The sequence below is a fragment of the Myzus persicae genome, unplaced genomic scaffold, assembly GCF_001856785.1.
Source record: "Myzus persicae strain clone G006 unplaced genomic scaffold, MPER_G0061.0, whole genome shotgun sequence".
In the NCBI taxonomy this organism is placed as follows: domain Eukaryota; kingdom Metazoa; phylum Arthropoda; class Insecta; order Hemiptera; family Aphididae; genus Myzus; species Myzus persicae.
The window spans coordinates 55,306-79,661 of NW_019104090.1; the positions used below are offsets into that span (position 1 = coordinate 55,306).

At 27.8% G+C, this 24,356-nt stretch overlaps 1 protein-coding gene across 8 annotated transcripts; it reads left to right on the forward strand.

The window, feature by feature from the left end:
* Positions 1-1,268: 1,268 nt before the first annotated feature.
* LOC111038624 (aldehyde dehydrogenase, dimeric NADP-preferring) lies at positions 1,269-23,784 on the forward strand. 8 transcript variants are annotated; one of them, XM_022321791.1, is made up of 14 exons: positions 1,271-1,705; positions 2,033-2,210; positions 7,167-7,232; positions 15,657-15,694; positions 15,778-15,921; positions 15,993-16,088; positions 16,165-16,386; positions 16,444-16,607; positions 16,688-16,918; positions 16,985-17,185; positions 18,722-18,840; positions 19,891-20,026; positions 20,097-20,247; positions 23,735-23,784. In XM_022321791.1, the coding sequence occupies exons 2-14, from the start codon at positions 2,048-2,050 to the stop codon at positions 23,762-23,764; spliced, it is 1,761 nt and encodes a 586-aa protein (XP_022177483.1). In that variant the 5' UTR covers positions 1,271-1,705; positions 2,033-2,047; the 3' UTR covers positions 23,765-23,784. The 8 variants fall into 8 exon arrangements, 7 of the variants coding, with proteins under 7 accessions (XP_022177483.1, XP_022177484.1, XP_022177489.1 ...); XR_002604999.1 differs by lacking the exons at positions 20,097-20,247; positions 23,735-23,784 and adding an exon at positions 19,495-19,660 and having other exon boundaries at positions 1,269-1,705; positions 19,891-19,974; XM_022321792.1 differs by lacking the exons at positions 18,722-18,840; positions 23,735-23,784 and adding an exon at positions 17,951-18,066 and having other exon boundaries at positions 1,277-1,705; positions 20,097-20,451.
* The last annotated feature ends 572 nt before the right edge of the window (positions 23,785-24,356 follow it).

Genomic DNA, 24,356 nt, shown 5'->3' on the forward strand with positions numbered 1-24,356 from the left:
GTAGTCTCGCGTATAACGGTAAACGGTATAGGTACTGTGTTACTGTGGTTTGCAGTATATGTTTCTGCAAACTGGTCCAAGCAGGAGTAGGTTAACTGTTAATAAGTATACAACTTTTATAATATATAATATTATAGTATTGGTTCCGTCTTTGTGGAGGGAAATGAGTAGCCTACAGACCTGGTAGGGGAGTAGGGCGTACACATATAATGAGTATACTATTTACCTACGGCTATACAGGGTGATTCATTAAGTTTGCTCACCACCTTTTTTCCTTCACTAATGTAGTTATTCAAAATCTGATTTTTGGAATTTGTAAATATACGTCAAGATGATATTTTTTAATTCCTCAATTGTTGTATAACTTAAGGAGTATTCTATGGAGATAAAAACTTCTGTTTTCCAGTCGAGAAACTCCTTTTTCTATTGTAAATTAAGTAGGTATTTAGTGGATATTCTTGCACAAAATAATGTCTTATCAAAATTTGAATGATTAGTTTTTAAATTATTTAACTTAGTGTTTCAAAGATAGTAGGCTCGTGTATTAATAGGTTTGGAAGATATATATGTGACTGAAGTGATTTGAAAATGTTAGTAATTGATCAATATTTATTAATTGTACAAATGGTCCATGTATATTACGTCATAATATTTATCATATTTTTGTAAAACCATTCTAAAGAACTGTAATAATTAGGTATCTATCCTTAGTATAAACATTTTGATAACTGAGAAATTATACTCGTTTGAATTTTGAATTAGGTACATCAACTTTTTCAAAAAAATTATCCGACTATATACTTTACAGTATAAAAAACTCCGGTTCTCATTAAAAAACCGAAGTTTGTATCGCCCCAGAAGGACATCCTATAATCTTAAGTAGAAAGCAACATTTCAAGAATTCTTAATGTGGTCTTTAATTAAAAGTCTAAAAACTTAGGGTGTATTTAAAAATTACCAAATTCAGGATTCGAAAAAATTCATTATTAAACGAGAACATGCTGGTCAGCATGCTCGGCGGAGTCGCGGAGAATCACACTGCATACTTAAATGTAATGTAATATGATTCGAGAACGGCGCACGCTGGATTATTACGAATTATGATGTATATGAGTGTATTCTGTACAGACATTATACCGTAATTTTATATTAGGTTATCACTTGTTTTAATGATTCCCTCGTCCTTGTAACGTCCACGTCGTGCCAGAATCGTAGATCGCGCTATACCTTTTATATACGAATATTATGTTTTTAGCATTATGTGTTGTAGCCGCGAGTTGTATTCTAGTTGGGTGCTGACTACGACGACGCCGTGTTCATTCGCTGTCAATAATTCAATGCGTATGGCTGCAGCCGACTCGCAGTGCTAGGACTCGCCTAAGGCCTATCGTACGTGTGCATAATATCAACGGTACCATCGAAGTGCGCACGCTAAAAAACGGTTAATTATAAGTTAGGTGCCTATACCTGTATAAATATATAGTATAACCCGCGAGGCCACAATTTTGCCACAACCTAATCACAGTCCAAACTATCATAATACATTGTAATATAATATTCTAACCACAGTAATTTATTGACGGCAGACTGTGGATACCTACGTACATTGGTATATTATCTTAAGCTTGTACACAGCGCCCGCTCCGTTGGATTCTCTCGACGGTGCCGCTGAACCGGTCCACCAGGCCACGACGCAGACCGAGCGGTGCGTATTTATTTATCTTCTGTTTTTTACTCCTCTTCAGCGTTGAACAGCGCGTTTCGTTTATAGCATATCGCCTCCGTTCGCCATTTCAAACGTAGGTATTAATGTTAGATGATTTATACATATCATCACAACCGAACATCGAGCCTATGATGTGTATGTAAAAATATAATAAAATATATTGTTATATAAAATAATATAGTTGTAATAAAAATAGGTATCACCTACATAGTATATACATATATTATATATTAAATCGTCACCGTTAAACCGACGCGCTTTTTATCAGTTTTATTTTAATTTATATATTTGTTTAACGCTGTGAAGAGACATTTATTATAAATGTCTGATGTAACAAAGACGACGATTCCGGTGCTGTTGCAAGTGACCACGGTCGAAGAAGAGCTGCAGCTCCTGAACGTGGAATCTGCGGACAGTGTTCGTCGATTGGAGGATGATAGTCTGACAGAGGTTGTGATTTCTGACAGTAATCTTGAACCTTACAGTAAGTAATAACTTTATTATTACCAAGGGGTTTAAAACGTTAAAATTGCAATTGTATGATATGCACTATGAAAAAGTACTGAAAGCAGCACACAAATATTATTTAAAACAGACATTTGTATACAATTATATTCAATTTAGTTGTATTAATAAGTACTATAATAGTAAACATTTTTGTAAAATATCCAATTTCGTCAAAATTTAAATATCAAAATAAATTATATAAAAAGATTGTGTATAGAAAATGATAATTTAACTATTAGTAGATTGCTTCAACTTTTTATAAATAATACTTTTTATGTATAACACAAAATATAAATCCAAACTGATTTAAAGTACTCAAGAATTCCCATTTTTTTTTCAGAAACATTATAAGTTGTAGATATTAAAATGAAATATTGGCATTTTGTAAAAATTATTCGCAGTGCACAAAATACAATTTTATTCGAAAACATATTTTTTAAAAGCTCAGGTGCTATACAATTTACATTTTATGTAGGTAGAACTTCGAAATCTGTAGGTACCTATACATGTTATTTTGTACTGTTGTTAAATACGGCAATTGTTTTTGTTACTACTTTTAAGATTAATTTTCATATAAATATATTATATTAAACCAACTCACTAATTGTTGATATAATAATATTTAATATAGAGCCATATAGAGGCTATACTGCTATAATAGATATTAATTATACAGTTATATAGTATTTTTCATAGCCCCATCATTTATTTATGATATAGGTATTTTTTAAATGTAGACCGTCACAGAACGCAATTTAAATTAAAAATAAACTTGAGGTTGGTATTAAAAAAATATATTATTAAAATGTATCAAAATTTAATAACTATGAAAAATTGAACCAAAATGTATTTCAATGTATTTATATCTATACTAATTACTGTAGTTATTCTAATTATACATATAAGAAATAAAATAAAGATTTAAAAAAAAAAATTATGGATTGTACACATACTTACCTAATATGTGTAAAGATAATTATTTACCTTGTATGGATAACAAACCAAATAATTTATATCCATGAGAACAGAAGGTTATATAGAAATTTAAAATAATGAACCAAGAGTAGACAATGTTCTCATTTTTTAAGAGGTCATCATATAATGTGTATACTGTTTTCTTAACATTTATTATTATAGTTTTAGTTATACAAATCACTACCTACCTAATTTACAAAAAAAAATGTAACACTTATTATTATATTACTCAATTTGTATAAAGTTCATGGGCAAATTCGGACATTTGGATATACCACTAATACCGGCCATACCCCCTCCACCCACTGAAATACTTAATATACATCTCTAATTAGAGACTATACGTTAGTAATAACTTATGTATAGCGAATAAAAATAATTTAGAGTAAGTTCTATGATAATATGTATTATCTATGCATACGTATACATACGTATACAATACGTATGCATTAAAATAATTAATGAAGTAATTGTGATCTCATCATGCAAAGAGATTATGTTTTTTAAGTGGTAAATTTTACGAAAAATGCTCTTCATAGTAGATGAATTAATATTTACTACATGCACCCATGATTAGTTTTACATTAACTTATTATAATATTTACTAATAAATAAGTCATGGTGAGCGCAGTGGCTGACCGCAAGCAGCAGTTAACCTATAAGATTGCTGAAGCTACGATGCGCCCAGCGTCGCTAGCTCCCGGATGGGTGAGCTCCCGAATTTTTAGAGACAAAACATGGCACACATACACAATATCACGTGTTACAACCCGACCAACTCCCAAAAACCTACTAAAAATATATACTAAAATAACCCCCCACCATACCACCCCATACCCAATGATCTATGTTGCCACGAGTTCCCCTGATAAAAAAATTAAAAATTAAATAAGTCAATAAGTGTAAGTTCAGTGCGATAAAGAATTATGATTGGTGACCCGTTGAAGAGGTAACTAAAATCGTTATTTTTCGTTGAAATATTTAATAGTAAACAAAAAATTTGAACTCCAATAGCTCATATAAAATTTATTTGACTACGTTAAACATTATTTTTAAATTCCAATAAAAAAAACTTATGGGGAACCTTGTATTCAATTTCCAAGGTTCCTATTCAAAATGTAACAAGTGATTTTTATGAATTTTGTGACAGTTTGAACTGTGCACTTTTGATATTTTTTAATTACAGTCCTTAAAAAAGTTATGAGGAATCTTAAATTATATATTCAAGTTTTTACTCATTAACACAAATTTGATCACGTGTGAATCGAAAATAAACTAAAAAAGTCGATAAATAGCACAAACAGAGTCAAAATATTTTAAAATTTATATCATGTTTAGTTAATGCTAATATGTAAATATTTGGTGAAAGTTTCAAATCTAAAATTATTCAATTTTAAATTAAAATAAAGAAAAACAAAATTAATTTTGTCAAAAACTGGTTTAACTTAAAAATCCAATTTTTTTTTCTTTTCATATAAAAACTTTACAATTTATACATACAAAAAATAGTTTATTAAGCATAGTCAATGTTTTACTTAATTACAATGTGAAGGCTTGTGTGGCTTCATGGAAAAACCAACTAATGAAGACATTTTTGTTTTATTTTACTTCGGACCTACAAAGTAGGCGACAACTACAAGATCCGATTCGCTACTAGAAATGCCTTAAATTGCTAACAGCATAACGCGTTATAAGTTTTTGTACGTTGACATAAACTGATAGTCCACTAATATACAGTAACATAACAGGAGGACATATATTGCAGGTTCAAAAAGGTTTATACTTATAAATAACTGTATTTTGAATAATTTTCATTTTGTGTTGATATTTTTTCAATTTTTTTTTTAAATAAAAGTTATGCACCAACGGTTTATAAAAAAAGGTAATTTGTGTAACAGTAGCAGTGACGAGTAAACATTAAATAATATTATACGTAGTCCTGCATTCTTACGCTCAAATCATTTTCGAGCATCGAGCTTGAAGATCTGTTCCATAGTACGAAAAATAAAAACACTTCATTTTGAAATCTATACAAGTATTACAATTTTAAATGCCTGTACTGGTTAAAACTCCGAACACAAAACAATAAGTACCTACACATTTATATTGTACAATATAATTATATATTATGTAGATAATAAAAAAAAAATATATAATATTAAAGTTCAAATAATTTATATTATTAAAAGAGTGAATGCTGAGGTCTATTAATAATATAATTATTGTTATTTACTATACAATTTCTATGTCATACCTTCTATACTCCTATACCTAGTAAGCCTTCTGTTAAATATAATGTAAGTATTTAGTATCTCAGTATGACTGCAGTTTAGACACAACGGTATACGACTACAATCAGCTGATGGTAATGTGACTGTATATTTTTCATATAGGGTTACTTCTTACTTTCTATCACCTATATTTATAAATAATTAATAAATGTATGAGATACATTTTTTACAAAAGTTAGACCTATACAGTAATTCATTGAACGTACTTATCAAGCCAGACTATTTAAACAAAAATTGATGTTTTCGTGGGTTATTGTTATTTTTACAATTTTTACAATTTTTATTACTTTATTATTATTCAACTTACAGTACGACGTATAATATGAATAAATATGATCTATTCGTTGTTTGTTACTTTTTTAATATTTTTAATTATGTGATTTTTTTTTATGATAATTTAAAATTGAATAACTCTAAAATCAAGCATGAAGCACTTATTTTAGATAGTAAAAAAGCTTAAGAGTTTTGTGAGGCATTAATTGCGTTAAATAAAATTAGCATTGTCATTATTTCGACACTTCTTAACACTACATTTCTTGCATTATCATTTATATAGTGTTTAATAGCATCTTTCTATAGATTGGAAATTTATTGTACTTTCGATAAGCATGAATATTATAACGTAAGTTTCGGATACCCATCTATGACAATTGTTGTATATTTTATTTGTAAACAATTGATGACGTTATGAAGTAGGTATACTATTTATTATGATCTTCAATTATAAAATATGTTGGATCATGGGTGTTCTATTTTAATGATAATGCATGAGTATTTGTGCGTTGTTAAAAATAAGTTATTTTAGTGTATGTGTAGATGCATATCACGGTAAAATACGGGGAAGTCTAGCACACGTCATGTAATAAATAATAATACTAATGTACTAACATAACCGGTAATAGCAGATGGAATATTGCCTATATTAAACTCCCCAAATATGGCACTTAATTCAATCTGCAATTTCTCAATAATTGTCTGTTGTTTTGTATTTTTTAATCACGAATCACGGTGAAATATTATATACATATTTAAGATCTTAAATATTCTTACTAATTCACTATTATTTATGTAATAATATAATTATTTTTTCATTGCATATGCAATCACAATTATTGATTTAAGTATTTACTATTTAACTATGTACGTATAAAGCATACATAAAATAATACAACATATATACCACCAAACAACATAAGTTGTACATTTAAAATTAAAAAAGTGATCGATCAACAGCAATTTGAATCTTTAAATATAATTGACCTTCAATAGTAGATAATGTAAGTTTGCAATTATTTACAATATTTTTTTGTACACCTATAATATTAGACTCGTTGCAGACAACTAAACATGTATTTGGTGTCTTATTATTAAATGGTAAAATTGCCCTTGAATCTTTACGTAAACATAGGATTCTAAGTCATTTGCGCGCATGCTCCAAGGCAAACGGTGACCCGTAAGTGAATAGTGGGATCAGCCGGTTTTCATTCTTTGCATTTTACTAGGTATATCCTGTTTATTATTTGAGTAAAAACTTCTACTACCAAAGTACACATAAAACTGTTCAATTCGACTTCAGATTTCTTACGTACTTTATACATATTATGAACTCTTTAAAATTGAACGCATTCGTGTACTTATAGTGTTTTTACATTAATTATTTTTTCTAGGTATTGTGTCTAATAAATTCACTCACGAATACCCTCTGTCTGCACCAACGAATAATTCCATACCTGGTATGTATATTTTATTGTTTATATAATAGAAAATAAACTTTAGTGTTTTATTAGTTTTATGATATCTTAAATAGGTACATATTTAAATATAATTGAATTATGTACGTATAATCTCAAATTCTCAACATAGTTTTTTACTTAAGTAATTATTTAGTCAATTCTATTATAGCTTATTAGAATACTTAATTTTATATCTACTGATCTATTATTTCATCTTGATAGTTAAGGTAAAAAATATGTTTACCTAAAGTAAGGATACACACCACATACAAGAATTAAACGTTTCTGTTTTTAGGATATTTTAGTAATAATTTGCTGTATACTTTATATTATGTGTGGGTACGTAATTAATTAATTTAACTATTACATTGATTTGGACCTCATTGGTACGTGTATTTTTTATTTAAGCTCTATATCATTAGTTGAAAATGATCTGATTATACATTTATATCATAATACTATTATAATATATCACCTCGAAATATTGATTTAAAATTATCATGGTTATTCTGAGTTAATTTGAAAAGTTCAATACAAATACACAATACACGTTATATTGTATACATACAAATTAAATTCTGATCCTGAATTTCTGATTTTTGAATTCAAATAATATGCATATTCTACAAAGGGCACAATGATTGAATTATGTGTTATAATTTCTGTTATAATACATCATGGATATTGTTCTTTTTCTTTTATTGTGTTTCAGTAAACAACTCTTGCAGCTAGACAATTACATAATAATTGTTCTTTTGAATTAATTATTTTTGTACATAATACTTCCGAAATTCTTGTGAAGTGGTTTATAAAAAAGCACCTCTTGAAATGTGTTCACATTATACCTATACAGGAATCACACCAAGTAACCTAGATAACCATGTCAATGATTTCTTCTTTTTTTCGTTTGTAAATTATAAGCAAATTATGGCCTTCGTGTCGACCGGGGAAGGAAATCTAGTTATAATGAGATGCTCTTACGAAAAAGTATAAATACGAGTTATAGAAAAAATTGTTAAATTTATCTTAAGTATTTTAATAGTGCAATAACATATCATATAATATTTTATTTTTATTTTATTCTTCAAGAAGATAATGGGCCTCACTGAACATGTTCGTGTGGGGGCCCAAGAGTTCACAATTTGAAATATGATTGCGTTAAATAGTTCTTATAAATTAAATACTTACAATAGGTAAGTAATATAATATGAAGATTGAAGGTGGCCTTCCACTTAATATACTATGTATTATGTAACGAATATAATGCAGTAAATACTAAATACCCATAGGCGCGAATAGTCCAATTTTTTTTAGATGACGTCAAATGATATATGCTTAGTACTAAGTAGTTACTTTTGAATTGGGGGGACTTGGCTAAACCCCCCCCCCCATATTTGCTCCAATGTCAATACCCAAGTCTTTAGTTTTCGATATTGTATATATTTTATAGTGGGTGGCAAATGGCAATTTATTAGGTACCTTTATGCATTAGCATTAAGTATGCTTAGTATAACTATTCTTATGATTCATTTTCATCCGCAATATTTATGTTCATTATATTTATAGTTGTAAAATTATTTAATTGATAAACTATTGCAATTTAAATAATTGATTTAGTTTAGATGATTATGTTTCGAAAAAGTTTTGCTACAGAATAGAAAATAAAAAATTGTACCTTATGAGTTAAGAATTTAAAAATCGATCAAAAATAAAAAGCAGCCAAGCAGACAAAATATAAACATCTTGTGATTGCTCACTGATATAACACTATACATTGTTAATTTGAAAACAATAATAATTGATAAATCATCACATTTTCAATCAGTGAATAAGCACATGTTGACATTTCACGAACTATGATTGCTTTTAAACTGCATATCTTCAAAAATGTTTGGCAATTGTCTGTTGTCAGTAGTTTTTCATTACATTTGCATACAATTTTAAAGCATGACCTTAATAATATCCAGGATCAATTTCTGATGCTTAAAGGGGTTTGATTAAGCTTGTCTAGCAAACATTTCAAATTTCTTCTCGACATTTTAAATGGCAATACGAAATACAGTTTATGTACCTACAATATATTACTCGTCGTCGTATAAGTAATATTGTTATTTGTTAGTACCTTGCTATAAATAACATATATAATATATATATATAAAAAAAATATTATAAATCACTTTTTTTAAACTTCGAAGTTCAAACTCATTATAATGAATAATATAGTCATGATAAATTATACATAATTCATAGTATAATTAATTATGTATACACTCAGTGACACAAACACAATGCCAAAACACAGGATAGACACGCCAATAAACCTCTTATCAAATAAATGGTTTAAAACAAAAATTATGAATTATAATCCAACCACGTTTTAAGCAATGTTAATAAAATTAATTATCCTATTTAAGGACTATCACAACAAAACAAAATTATAGAATACAAACATACAATTGAAGATTTTTTCCTACTTATTTGTTAGTATAATATAAATATTAAATTAATAATATTGTAAAATACTAAAATAGCCCACAGACTATGTGAAAATAAATAAACAAAAATTTTAATATAGTCTGTGTGTAAATGGTGGTATTTGAGTGTTCCTTCGTGCCATCTTCCCTACGAGGATTTTAGGGGTACTTGACTTTTCTCCATGAATCAATAAAAACAATTTTATACACATAATAATAGATTGGAAAATAGTTTTTTTAGTTTTACCCTAAATTATTTAATGAAAAATCTCGTAAACAGTACCTACATTTTTTTTTTAATTTGTGCATTGTTTAAAATACACTAATATAATTTTGTATTGGCAATAGTGTTTTTATTACGTAATATTGAATTATATTGTTGTATTGATATTTATTATTTATTTAATCATACTATTAATTTAATCATTTTTAGATTTATTGATTTGAATTGCATATTACCTATTGTTTAATATTTTTACTCTTAATTTTTTGTTCAGGAAGATTGTCTGGAAAACTATACAAAGTGCATTGAAATCCCAACCCTAATAATAACGAATTCAAATTTTTCCGATTTCGGTTTTGATTTTAATTTAATACCGGTTTCTAATGTTTTCCGTTTTCTGAAAACGGTTTTGAAACCAGTTTCAAACCCTGTGAGGGGAGGGCGTCCTAGATTTGTGAATGGCTATATATATCATATAATTACATAAATACGAAAACATATAAAAAAGATACAGTGGCAATTATTTTGAACAGCGATAGAACAAAAAGTACCTTTCCTGCAGCAATCACTTTAAATTGGCTCCATTTTCAATATTTAAATAGGTATTAATAAATATTTACAATCTGCTTAATAACAATAGGTACCTACAATAAATAATAATATATACATAAAAAAGGGATATATCTGACTTGACTACTTGATTGAAGTTGCCGAATGACGCTACTTCTAGATGACTGGACATTATATTAGCCTTCTTTTTTTCTTCTTTTTAATTTGTTTATAAGGTCACCCCCAACTACCAACATTATGTCATCCCTCATGGTTAACTGGTATGCAGCGTAAGTGAAATCATATTAGCATCACGATCGTTATATTAATCGTTATATAGTAAATTGTGCGGCAAGGGCGGGGAGAGAGCTATTTCGGTGACGTACAACTTGTGCGGCACGAGCCCCTGTCGAGGGGGGAGGGTCCCATTTCCCCAGTTAAGTAATAGGCATGATCTGATAGGCCTGGGGAAAATAGAATCTAGTGGCCCACATGATCATATCCAACAAAATAATTACCTCAACATTGGTCATTAAGAGAACCAACCTAGCAACCCCCACCTCTTTTTTGACAAAAATAAATATAAATTTAATATTACACTATTACATCTACATTTATTATTTTACTATATTATTATATTGTTTTACCATACCGTCCATACCATTTTACTATATCCAAATAGATTGGTACGTAATATTACATATTATAGGCACAGTGACAACAGAAGGCCAAAAACAAAATTCCGAAGTGACAAGTTGGAAACATTTTATTGTAATGTCTTTGTTCGACTATAATAATTATTATTTACATTTATTTTTATTGGTTGATGACAGCTGCAGCTCTCGCCTGCGGGTTGATAAGCACAAAAATAAAACCTAAATTCCAAGATAAACTTCAGTGAAGGTGGTCAGGCTGAACCGTGGCACAAAGACCACGGAAAAAGAGCCCAGAAAAAAAATTAAATATAAATGTGAAAACATGTATACTCTACAATTACCGTGTGACGTGTACCTATAGCAAAATATAATATATTTTAATGAAAATAATCTCATAAATTATTATCATGTGTAAGTTATATACAAGGTTTAATAGATAGCTCTGACCAAATAATAAAAAAGATGCTACCTTAATGTAAGATAAATTTTTTTAACATTGTGTAAGTAAAAAAATTAAGGAATAAACTCATATCAGCAAATTTTTTAAAATTATATTTTGAAAAAAGTTATTACGTTCCAAATGAATTAAATCAAAAAAATATTGATATTTTAAAAAATTCTAAAAAATAATCTTCTCGACTTAGATAAAAGTTTTTACCATCAAAATTCTTCTTATAATCGTATTCACAAATTGGCTATTTTGAACTTATCCAAAAAAATGTACTTAAATTTCAAATTTTCAGTATGAAAAAATAAAAATAATTATTTTATTTATATTATTCATTCAGCGCAAGTGACTATTAATAAAATTATACATAAAAAAGAAATTCAAAATATGGATTATAACAAAATGTATTGCATTAGTAAGTTCTTCCTGTTACACCCTGCATAAACCTAAAATGTTATACTTATACACCTAATGTTTTTAGATTCTGGGGGGAGCGATGAATGTATTGATTTTACAATGATGTGTGTCTTTATATTTTTTTTTTTTGTGTCTGTCACCACGGTTTCTTGCAGTAAAAGTGCTTCGATTTTCTTCAACAGCAACTTTTCTGGTAAGAAAGTGAAACCAGTTGGTGCATTCGGGAGTCAAAATTTTAAATTCATAATAGTTTTAAAAATCAACAGGAAAAACAAACAAAAAATTAAGGAAAAACGGGAATTTTCGAAAAAATCGATTTTGGTTTTTAGTGTAACTCTAACAAAAATGACTGAAAAGAAACATAAAATTTTCACTGAATATTTATTTTAGCATTTTCTATACACAGTACAATTTTCATAATATTTCGATTTGTGTTGAACTATTTATAGGCATATGAAATTTTCGATTATTATTTGTTTTTTTTTTTTTAACTAAAGTCGATGAAAACAATTTCAAAAAACTTGTAAATGTAATACAAGGTACAGTGTAAGTTGTTATGAATGGAAATTAAAAAAAAGTTGAGGGTAAATTCAGAATAATTTTTATGAACGATAAAATATGTAATGGCTATAAGTGTATGTCCTTTAATTCCGAAGACAATTTTTATAGCAGAATAATGCTTCGATCTTAAATATTGATGGTGGTCTCTTGTAGAAAATTGTATTTAGTTTCTATCTAAAAGGGCAAAATTTGTGTGTTTATTTATTTATTTTTTTGTCTGTCATCAACTTTTATAACAGTAAAAATGCTTCGATTTGGAACGTGATTTCTGACATTAAATTGGATCTAGTTGGGGAATCAAACGTATAAAATGTCCAGTAGTATTTTAAAAATAATCAGGAAAAACAAAAATAAAACTATAGGTATTATTATATACAGGCACTACAGCCAATACAGGCACATATATGGCAATACCTACTGTATTGACGATTAGGTATCATATAAAACCATTATTATATCGTATAATCACACTTAGGTGTTGTGAAGCCTTAAAACCTGTAATGGAGTTAGATCATAACTCATGTAATATATATCCAATGATGCTGATGAATGCTGATTGGTCACATTAATACACTATAATATATTTTAATTTATAGGTATCTAATAACATGGTTTAGGTTTACATTCAGTTATTGTTACTGTAGTACTGTAGTAGTGTATAGCGTGAGCCTGCGACGGTGGTACCACGCTGCTTAATGCAATAAGAACTAGGCTAACTAGGGAGTGATGCACATTAATGATACCAAATCTGAAATCACAATATTTATTTATTAATTAAATAAGTAATAAGTGCACATGCAAGCAGTGGGGTGGCCAGAGGTGTTTTGGGTGTTAAAACAACCCAGCCCTGGCCACCCTAATCAATTGTATTTATTCAAAAAATATAATCGTTACAATATGCTTCAGCCAGATGTCTACAAAACATGTTGTCATAATATATTTCATATTATATTGATATAAAGATTAATGACTATAATAGAGTGTATCAAGCCCCCCATAAGTTAAATTTAAAAAGGTATAAAATTACAACAACTTCCTAAACAAAATCCTGGCTACCGGGCCCGTAGCCACGGGTGGCAATTGGAGGGGGCGTTGCTCTCAACAAGTATTAAATGTGCTTATGACTGTGTAGTGGTTTTTTTCTAATATTCCCCCTAAAATTTGATTTTCCCCACCTATCTGATAATTTGGTCGGACTACTGGCCTGCTGGCTACACGCTTGTTTAGACTTGTAGAGTGTACAAGTGTAGAGATTATATTGTTTTAAATATTATAGACTAGGTATAATATTATAGCTGTTAGGAGTTAGGACATATTATTACAACACTATAATAGTATAATGTAGCCATGTAAGACACCTATTATGTAATTCATAACATATTTCCCCATATTAAAAGAAAAATGGTTAGTTCTAATTAGAAAAAATCTGTATTTCTGCGGGACAATACATAATTATGGTATTAAAAATCTAAATTGTTGAAAATATGGTCCTTATACTCCTTAAGTATAGGTACCAATGTTGATTGATAAATCCACCTAGATATGTTGGTAGGTTTTTCAAAATTAAAAACTGAATTTGATTAAATTAATTGTTAAAGAGAAAAATGTGAGTGAGTATGCTTGGTGAATCACTCTGTATACTATCTACTACTAATAACAATAGTAAGTTAATTGGACTTTAAAAAATATTTAGTTATATTATGATCTACCGGCATTGAATTCGCAGTATCAAACACGACATTGGCTCGCATGTAGCTGATATGCACACAACACACAACACACACACATATGACATATATATTATAAAATACATTTTGTTTAACATTCACTTTATTGACGGTTTCAAACCATTTCTTCGTCGTGTCACTTCGCGGTATAATATAATTTATAATAATTCGTTGCTATAGTTTGTTGCGGTCGTCCTCGATCGCCTAACATTTATTTTGGTACTTTAGGTAGGTATCTATTGGGCATTGGCTATTTGTTACCTAAAATATGCTTACACATTTTAAGCAACACACAATTAAGTATTATTTAGTAATTAAGTATTATGATTATAAACTGGCCGTTAATAATCTCTTTATCGCCTCCTTTGCACACATTGTACGTCTAGACTTCTAGAATCTAGAGTAGTAAAGTCTACTAGTCTAGACTACATTACTACTTAGTTCTCGAGTAGTCGTGTGCAGGCGTGCAACTCACTGCCCAGTAGTGCCCACTGTCCGTGCCATATCGCTGATATACGAATCCGATTAACATTAACCTAATATCATTATCGTTTATTCGTTTAAACTGATACGGTGTACCGTGTAAGTATATTGTAATTTATTACATTTTTAATTTTGAACCCAGTTTCCACAATGGTACAATCATGAATCTTTGTATTCCGAATTCCGATGTATCTGTGATGTCATCAATGGTTGTGTTTTTTGAAATCCGAAAATTTCTGATGGAATCTAAGATTCAAATCGTCTCCGACTATATTTAATAATAGTCTTTAAGGTAGAAAACAGATAACCCACCGTGACATGTATTGAGTTCAAATTTAGGTAACGTGTTACCTACACTTCGTTACCTATTCCTATGTATTGATAAACCAAACACAACACACGAGTATACAAGTACACAGCATGTACACAAACTGTGTAACTGTATAGGTAGTAACAGGCAACAGAGACATAACGCAATAAACAAAAACGAAAATCACTTTCTATTTCGTCGATCCATAAAGGAATGATCCATTATATTTTATAATATATATCTAGCCAACGCGAATGTGTTAGATATATAATCTCAATCTTATCGCGAAATAAATGTAGGATTATAATTTGTAAAAAGTAATAACTTACTCCAAATCTAAAAAAAAATATTTCTTTCCTCCACTGAATAGCTTGGTAAAATATAATATAATAGACCTGTAGAATGTAGATATGTAATCATGTAGAATGTAGATACTACATTGATAGTGACAGTGTTAGCTGCAACATTTATTATGTACTTATTTAAAATGGAAATCACTATTGTTAAATCTCATTGTCCTTGTTGTGTTCATAATTTTAAATGCTAATACTATTGTAATTTTATGGATTTTTACAGGTACAGAAACTAACGAAATTATGGCCAACTATGCAGATGTATGTATTTTTTATTTTATTTTTTTAAAACTATTTTGTTGAATTCAATGGTCAAACTAACAAAAATATCAATTTTTATTTAGATTGTAGAGAAAGCTAGAACAGCTTTCAACAGTAACCAAACAAAATCGTTACATCTCAGAAAACATCACCTTAGGCAACTTCTCAAGCTTTTAAATGATAATTCCTCAGATTTACAAATAGCCCTAGCTTCTGATCTAAGAAAAGTAATTTAAATTACTGTTAATTAATATGATGTATAAAAAAAAAACTTAACTCTGAATTATTATTTGAACAGAGCAAGCAAGAAGCAGTATTGTTTGAAATTGAATATTTAAAAAATGATATCATCAATGCTCTAGGGTCACTAGAGTCCTGGATGAAAACAGAAAGGGTGCGTACAATACTAAAATGTCAACAGTAACTATTTTTTTAAAGAAATGTTAACATTTATAATATATTTTGTTTAGCCTGATAAACCATTGATTAATATAATGGATGATGTATTAATACATAAAGATCCATACGGAGTTGTATTAGTAATGGGAGCTTGGAATTATCCATTACAGCTAACTTTGTTACCCGTAGTTGGTGCAATAGCTGCTGGGAATAGTGTTGTTATTAAGCCTTCTGAAATAGCTCCAGCTACTGCAAAACTCATTGCGGAACTAGTACCAAAATATCTCAACAGAGTAAAGCACATTCATTTTTTACTTATCCAATTATTCTTACATTTTAATATTTTACAGGATGCTTTTCCAGTTATTTTAGGAGGTGTGGAAGAAACAACTCAGTTACTTAAACAAAGATTTGATTATATTTTCTATACAGGATCAACATCTGTAGGGAAAATAGTTAGAGCTGCTGCAAATGAATACTTGACACCTGTTACGTTAGAATTAGGCGGTAAAAGGTATATTAATATTTTATTACTCTATATATTAATTTTATGGTAGTGTATTGATCATAACATTGTATAATTTCATATTACAGCCCCTTATATATAGATGGAACTGTGAATATGGATATTGCTGTTAAGCGTATAATTTGGGGAAAATGCATTAATGCTGGACAAACGTGTATAGCGCCAGACTATGTTTTGTGTACACGTCAAGTTCAAAATACATTTGTGGAGAAAGCTAAACAACTATTAAAAGCCTGGTATACTGACGATCCAAAAAATTCTCCAGATTTGTGCAGAATAGTTTCTGAAAAACATTTCGTGTGAGTATATTTGAATTGTACTTATAAAAATATTTTTGAAAATATAAAATTTATTTTTACCTATAGGAGATTATTAGACTTGATGACTAACAGCGGATCAATTGCAGTTGGTGGTAGACACGATAAAAAAGATCTGTATATTGAACCAACAATATTGACTGATGTGAAACATACAGATCCCATAATGAAAGAAGAAATTTTTGGTCCAATTTTACCGATTCTAACTGTAGATAATGCTTATGATGCTATAAATTATATTAACAGCAGGTAAAAATAATATTATTTTAATTAGGTATTTAATTTAAAAATGTTTAACTCTAATTTATTTATTAAAAGTTCATTAGTTTGTTAGATTATTACACACAAACATTTTAGACTTCAGTCTGATGTAAAATTTCATAAAATCAAACCAAACAATTTCACGTTGTACCTAATAATATATAAGAATAGAAAATCCAGGTACCTACCTTCCTACTTTGTATTTTATTCAACTTTGAAGTCTTAATAATCAGACATATCGTCAATAAATATTTTACTCGGAGTTCTTTAAAAATATATACATTTATTAGGTTTCTATTTTAACACCCTATTAAGTATTTTAATCAATGTTATTACAGAATACAAGTTAACGCCAAGTATTAACTATCATCCTTTTTATGATTTTTTTGTATGATTTTAATATTTAATTAGTTAGCATGATTTTTTAAAATCACTATGTATATCCAAAAAGTGATGTTTCTTTATTCATTTTGTGAAGGACTTTATAATTGAAATAATAGATGATACATTTTAGAATTAAAAAACATATTAAATGTTCATCTATAATTTTTAAGTTTATAGGTTTATCCCATAATTAGTCTTAAATTAAAATCAAAACATAAGTCAGTCATTTTTTTTATTTTTTTTATTTAGAAATTATGAATTATTAAAATGGATTGTATTTGAATTTTTTTTGCATAGAATACTGATGGCAGATGACTAAATGTTACATCAATACATAATTTTAATAAATATTTATGTTTTATCCTTCAGGAGTAAACCATTAACGTTATATGTATTCTCTTCCGACCAAGAAATGCAGAATTTATTTATGAGACAAACTTCTAGTGGATCATTTTGTGTAAATGACACCGTTAGTCATTATGCCGGTAATAATCAACAGTAGCCAGAAAATCTCATGTTTTTTTCTAACAGCAACAATTCCTTTTTACTATCTATTCTTAAATTGTTCTTTTTATAATATTGCTTGTGTACATAGAATTATGGTTTTTAATTCTGGTTGTTCTGTATCTAAATAATCATATTATAATAATTGGTGAATTCACAAGTTAGTCATAGATATTCAGTCTATGCTATAATAATACCATTAACAATTTTAACTTGCCATTGTATTATATAGTACAATATAATAATATTTAGTAGCTTGGTGAGGTGCGTTTATACACTTAATCTCTGCGACAACGCTCTGAGGGTATGTACTGGAAGTCTTTGCTAGCACTCGGATGGGTGACCCACTGGGTTTTTAGCAACACATCTTTGCCACAAATACAAATATGTGTTTCAAATCAACCGTTTCCCCGACAATCAACTAATGGCCATATTTCAGGCTTTAGATTAATAAAAATAATATTTTATTCCTATTATGTGGCGTATGTTACTTTAATGACAACAAATACAATAGAATCTCCATAGATTTAAATTACATTGTCTCAAAATAATATTTTCGTTTTTGTACTAACATTTTTGATACTGAAATATAACTAAATGACATATATGGTGATGGTAATTACTAAATTTGTACAGAAATCACAGCCCATTAGCTTTATACATATTTACCAAAAATAAAGCGGTCGTTGACAACATGTTGGAAAACGTGAAAGCTGGTGGAGTTTGTGTCAATGATACTGTAGTACATGTGACTGGTAAGTAATTAATTTATGTGTGTGCTGTAGTATGTGTTCACGTCTTAATGCAGTTGAATATATGTGTATTATTGAGTTTATTCAAAATAGGATAAATTTATAAATTTATTATTTATTAAAAATTTCATAGTTGAATTACTATAATGTAATTATTTATTTTTATTAACAAAGCTGTTAAGGTAGTATAGATTTATTTTCGCTGCCTGTTTCATTTGTGCTACAGATTCATTTCTTAACATTTTCAAAACTGTAAGTTTATAATTTTTTATTCAAACATGGAATCAAATAGTTTCTTTTTAATTTTATTAAGAAAAATAATAAAAATGTATTGGATGGTTGCTTAAAATTTGAAAATATATTTTCTCTAAATACATATAATCTATATATATTTTTTAAAATCAAATTTATTGTAGTTACATGCTCCAAGAGGATAAATAATTACTGTTTTGGAAGTGCACTCTGGTTGGGTTGGGTGTGAGACGTGAGTTAGGCATGAAAATGAATCTACTCCTATGACCTTGATCATTATTTGTCAACTTAAAACAAGATTTAGATTTAATACTAATTATATATTGATATTTGATATATGCTTTCTCTGATTATAGATTTTATTTTCCTAATAATGAATTTATACTATTTATATTTTGTCCACAGGTTTTGTATTTTAGTTTTTCAATCACCATAAAAGAATATAGTTATAGCTCATAGTTAAAAATGGTTTGGTATATATATCACTGTGTGTTTGGGTAATATACGCTGCTTATTACTCATAATAGTGCAATACTCACATAGTTACATAAAAACTAACAAGCTTTTTTAAGTAAGAAATAGATATATTATTTCTTGTACACAGCAAATATCATACTCCTATTTAATTTAAAATTGCTTTTGTGTCTTTTAATAATCTTATTTTATTGAAATATTTATTTTATTTAAACAATGATGGCCTGTAAAAAAAATTCCTTTTGTTTATGTTGTACTAATCTATTAGAAAAATAATATGTTATTATTGATAACATAATAAATACTAATGTGTACAAAATTTTTTAGTTGAAAATCTACCATTTGGAGGAGTTGGTCTTAGTGGAATGGGAGCTTACCATGGAAAACATACATTTGATACATTCACGCATCGAAAAAGCTGTTTGGTCAAAGATTTTAACATCATAGGAGAATCATTTTCTTCGTTAGTAGTACATCATATTATTGTTTTAATTTTTCAATGTTATTAATCTTAACAAATGTTCACATTATAGAGCAAAATATCCACCATACTCTGACAAGAAACTAAGCATGGTGTCTTTTTTGATGAAGAAAAAACCAAGCATTAATTTCAAATTTCTGCCATATTTGTTTGTATTTGGTCTTGGGGTTTGTGCAACCTTTGCATTCAAGTATTTAAATAAGGTACATTCAAGGTCTAATTTTCGCTTTTAATTGAATCACATCACAAAGTTCATATTATAACATAACATTTATTACCTCTATCAAGAGTTGTAACAACAAAAATAACACTACACATTAAAAAAATACCCATACATGTTTTTATATTTTCTGAAGAACTTATACTTTTCCATAATCTATTGTTTTTTTTTTTTTTTTACAGATGTAATAATAGTATTTTTATATTTTCATTAATTTATGTTATTTTTTTTTAACAGAGAAAGTTAATAGTTAATATTGAAATAACTTTTAATACATATTATATTTTATTTATTACTGTTATTTAACTATTCCTTTTATGTTAAATATTTATTTACTTCTTTGGTGTAACTCCTAGTAATACATTTCTAGTAAAAATATCAGATATTTTTAAGACAAATTATATTATTAGAAATGGTTTTACACAATTTCAGTTCTTTTTATTGCTTAACTGTCTTGTACTTTTTATGTACATTGAATTCATTTGCTATTGTTATTTAAAGTAATCGGAAAAAAATTCAAATTTTTCCATTGTTTATTTTATTTATAAAATAAACTGGGCTTACAAATCTTATCTTGACACAAGTTGGATTATGGACCGACAGAGCTAGAATGTTAATAGCTAAAAACTAGTTGGGACTATAGGATAGATTCATTGCAAGAAAATCTAGTAGAAAAATGGAAAATTGATTGAATGGAGGCAAACTAGATACTCCTAACTTTTTAACAGTAAATTGTCAAAACATGTCTTTTAAAAATGTTATTGATATTTATTTTATTTTTAGTGTTTCAATATTGTAACACAAAATGAATAATCAATCAAATTTTTTCGGGGGAAATTTTTCCGAGTGCATTTTTTATCGAGTCTTTTTTGGGCATGTCTTATTACTAAACTACATCATTTCTGGTCTTGGTTGGTTTATGGTGTTTATTTAATATTATGGAGTAACTGGAAAGTAATTGGATAATCTAGTTGGAATTCCAGATAACTGTATTATTTGATTAAATGTTTTGGTAATTTTATAATGCAATGTGCATATTTATGTTTTTTTTAAGACATATTAATCATTTTACTTAATCAAAAACTGTAATTTCAAAATTGTTAATAGTTTTCATTAGAAATAATTTTTTCTATGAATTATTTATGTGTATTTATTTTATACAATTTAGATACTGTGTTTAGTAATCGGTATAAGTCAGTTGTTTAATTATTACAATGTTTAACCTTTTCTAAAAACTATTTTATTTTATTAAAATTTTTTGTCAAGTTGTCTGTAGTTAAAATAATTCAAAGTGGACATTTATCTTTAGGAAAATTTAAAAAATAAATTATCTAATTTTAACCATTAACAAAAACATAGTACTTCATTATATTGTATAAAATAAGTAACTATTAAACTATAACTATGAACTCCAACATGTTTAGTGAGACCTGTTACGTTCTTGAAGAATAAATAAGTGACTAAAATTTAAGCTGTATATCCTCACTAATTCAAAAGTTATTTCAATGTAAAATGTTCAGAGCTTCTTCATAGTAATAATTGGCTATTAAGTAGAAACCGTAGATGTATAAAAAATAATTTATGTATTTGTGGTTGAACTATACTGGTCTACACTCCACGAGTTTACATTAAATTACAGTTGACAATTACAATAGTTTCTGGGAATATGTTGATTATGAATTTGTTATTGTGTCTGTTTTTATAGGATTATTAACCTAACAATTAAGTAATTATTAGGTATAAGGAATATATTATTTTTAAACTATAGTGGAAGTGAAAATGTGGTTAAATCAATGAAAAACAAAAATAAACGTTATAACAAGGGTGGGCCAATATTTGATATCGGATTTTTTTTAAACTGGTACCAAAATAAAAAACCCCAATCAATCAGCATAAAATAGCAGATTAACATCACAGATTTATTGTTGAGGCTGATGGCAGTAGTATAATAGCTTTGGTGGTTTTAAGGTATTAATTATCTTTTAATATCAGTTTATGGTGTTTCATGTTTTTTATTGTTGTATGGTTCATGGTTTATGCCGAAAATGTTGTTTTTAAAATATATCGATTATCAGAGTATCATATATCGGTAAAAAGTGGTATTAGCCCATCTCTACTTATGACCCTGGTTATAATTTCAAAATATAAAAAGTTAGGGTTCTATGTTAAATATGTAGGTACCTATTCTTTTACTATCTAAATACCTAGTACATAATGCCAACCTCTTAAAATATTTTGATTTCAGTCTTTACTCAATACTCCTTTCTAAATTTTAACTTTATAATTATTATTGTGAAGCGCTAAGGATTCTCAACAAAATTATTTCCTTGGCCAGCCGTGTCCCCACATTTAATAGTTTATTTCATACCGCAATAACCAAATATTCTTTGAAGTTTGATTTTGTCAAAAATGATTTTCACTCTTGTTCTCATGTCCTTAACGCAAAACACTTAGCAGCTCGACAAAAATCGCTTTTTCTTTGTATCCCTTGTTCTCTTGTTGGACTGAGTAAACCTTATAGTTGGTGCTTGGATATCCATGACTTTATTATTTTTTATTTCTTCTTACCATTTTAAGAGATTGCTACACCAGCATTGTCTGTCTCACAAATGTTAAATGTATAGCTTTTTTGTAGCAAATAGTGAATAGGCCTGTGATCAAATTTAAAGGTAAGGATATTATCTAGAGCCTCTTGTTTGCTTCTATTGATATTTTAATTTTAAAGTCATTCATCACTCATAACTTAAAGCTATATAAATAAAATACTATAATTTTCAAATTCTCAGAACTCGCTTTAAAATTTTGAATAAATTAAAACTTACAATGTGTTCTAGATAATATTCTTACCACTAAATTTGATAAAAGGTTTAACTTTAAATTAAAAATAATGACACCAAATGAATTCTACTAAATCCCTTTTATACCTTGTATGTATGTAAAATAGGAGAACACCTTTACTGTTTGCAATCATAGTATAGTTTGTCCAGCAAAAGTACTCACCTATTCTGTATATTCCTTAATTGATACCTTACCATCAAGACCTTTTCTATTATGGCAGGGTGTCGATAATAAGAACTGATTTTTGTTGGGACACAGGGTGTTCTATTGCTGGAAAGTTAACATTGTACGTGTGGGGTTATTGCACACAATGCTGTCAGTGTAGACATACAATAGTATAAATATTATTTTCCCTTCTCAGAATCTCTTTAATTTATAAAAAAGTGATTAGAGTATTTATTTATAAGTTTATAATCCGTAAGAATGTTGTTTAATGTATGTACCTAAATTATTAATAATACAATTTAATTTGTAACAATAGAAAATTAAGTGAAGTTCATATTAATTTAATAATATCCTTAGTCTTTAGGCATAAAAGTAAATTTTAATGCGCAGTTAATAATTAGCTTATATTGAACGAGTAATGTGAAGAATTTCTAATTTAATTTGAGAAAATTGATTATATTTTTCAGATTGCTGATGAAGAAACAGAATTGAATTAAAATTGTTAAATGATTTAAATGTATTACTTTAATTTATTTTTCACATTAAAAGGAATCAAAATGTAGAATTTTTAAAAGTTTATTAGTTGCCATTAAAACATCATTTTAAAATCAAAATTTACCTCTTCATAGAAATATTAATTAAAATTTATATCAAATTATCAGTCTTAAAATTGACTGAATAAGCAAATAAAACTTATATTATGTATTTTATATTACATGCAAACTATCAATAATTTAAGAAAAAATAATTGTAAGTTACTAGTAACCACTAAACGGAAAAACTTATAATATTCCGTGTATATAATTTTAATTGAAGGTGGAGTATTAAAATAAGATTTAAGTTGATATATTTATACAATTTTGTTTCTAATGTTTAAGTCCATGTTTTTATTATTATTTTTTTTTTTTATTAAATTCTTAAAATTGTTGCTTATATTTACTCAAACATTTAATTTTAGTATACTTAGTTTACAGTAAACAAACAAAATACAAGAATCAGCACTCTTATAGAAAAAATTAGTTATTAATATCCATCGTTAATCTGTATACACAAGTGTATGTACAATTCAAATTTAAGGTTGGAAGTATT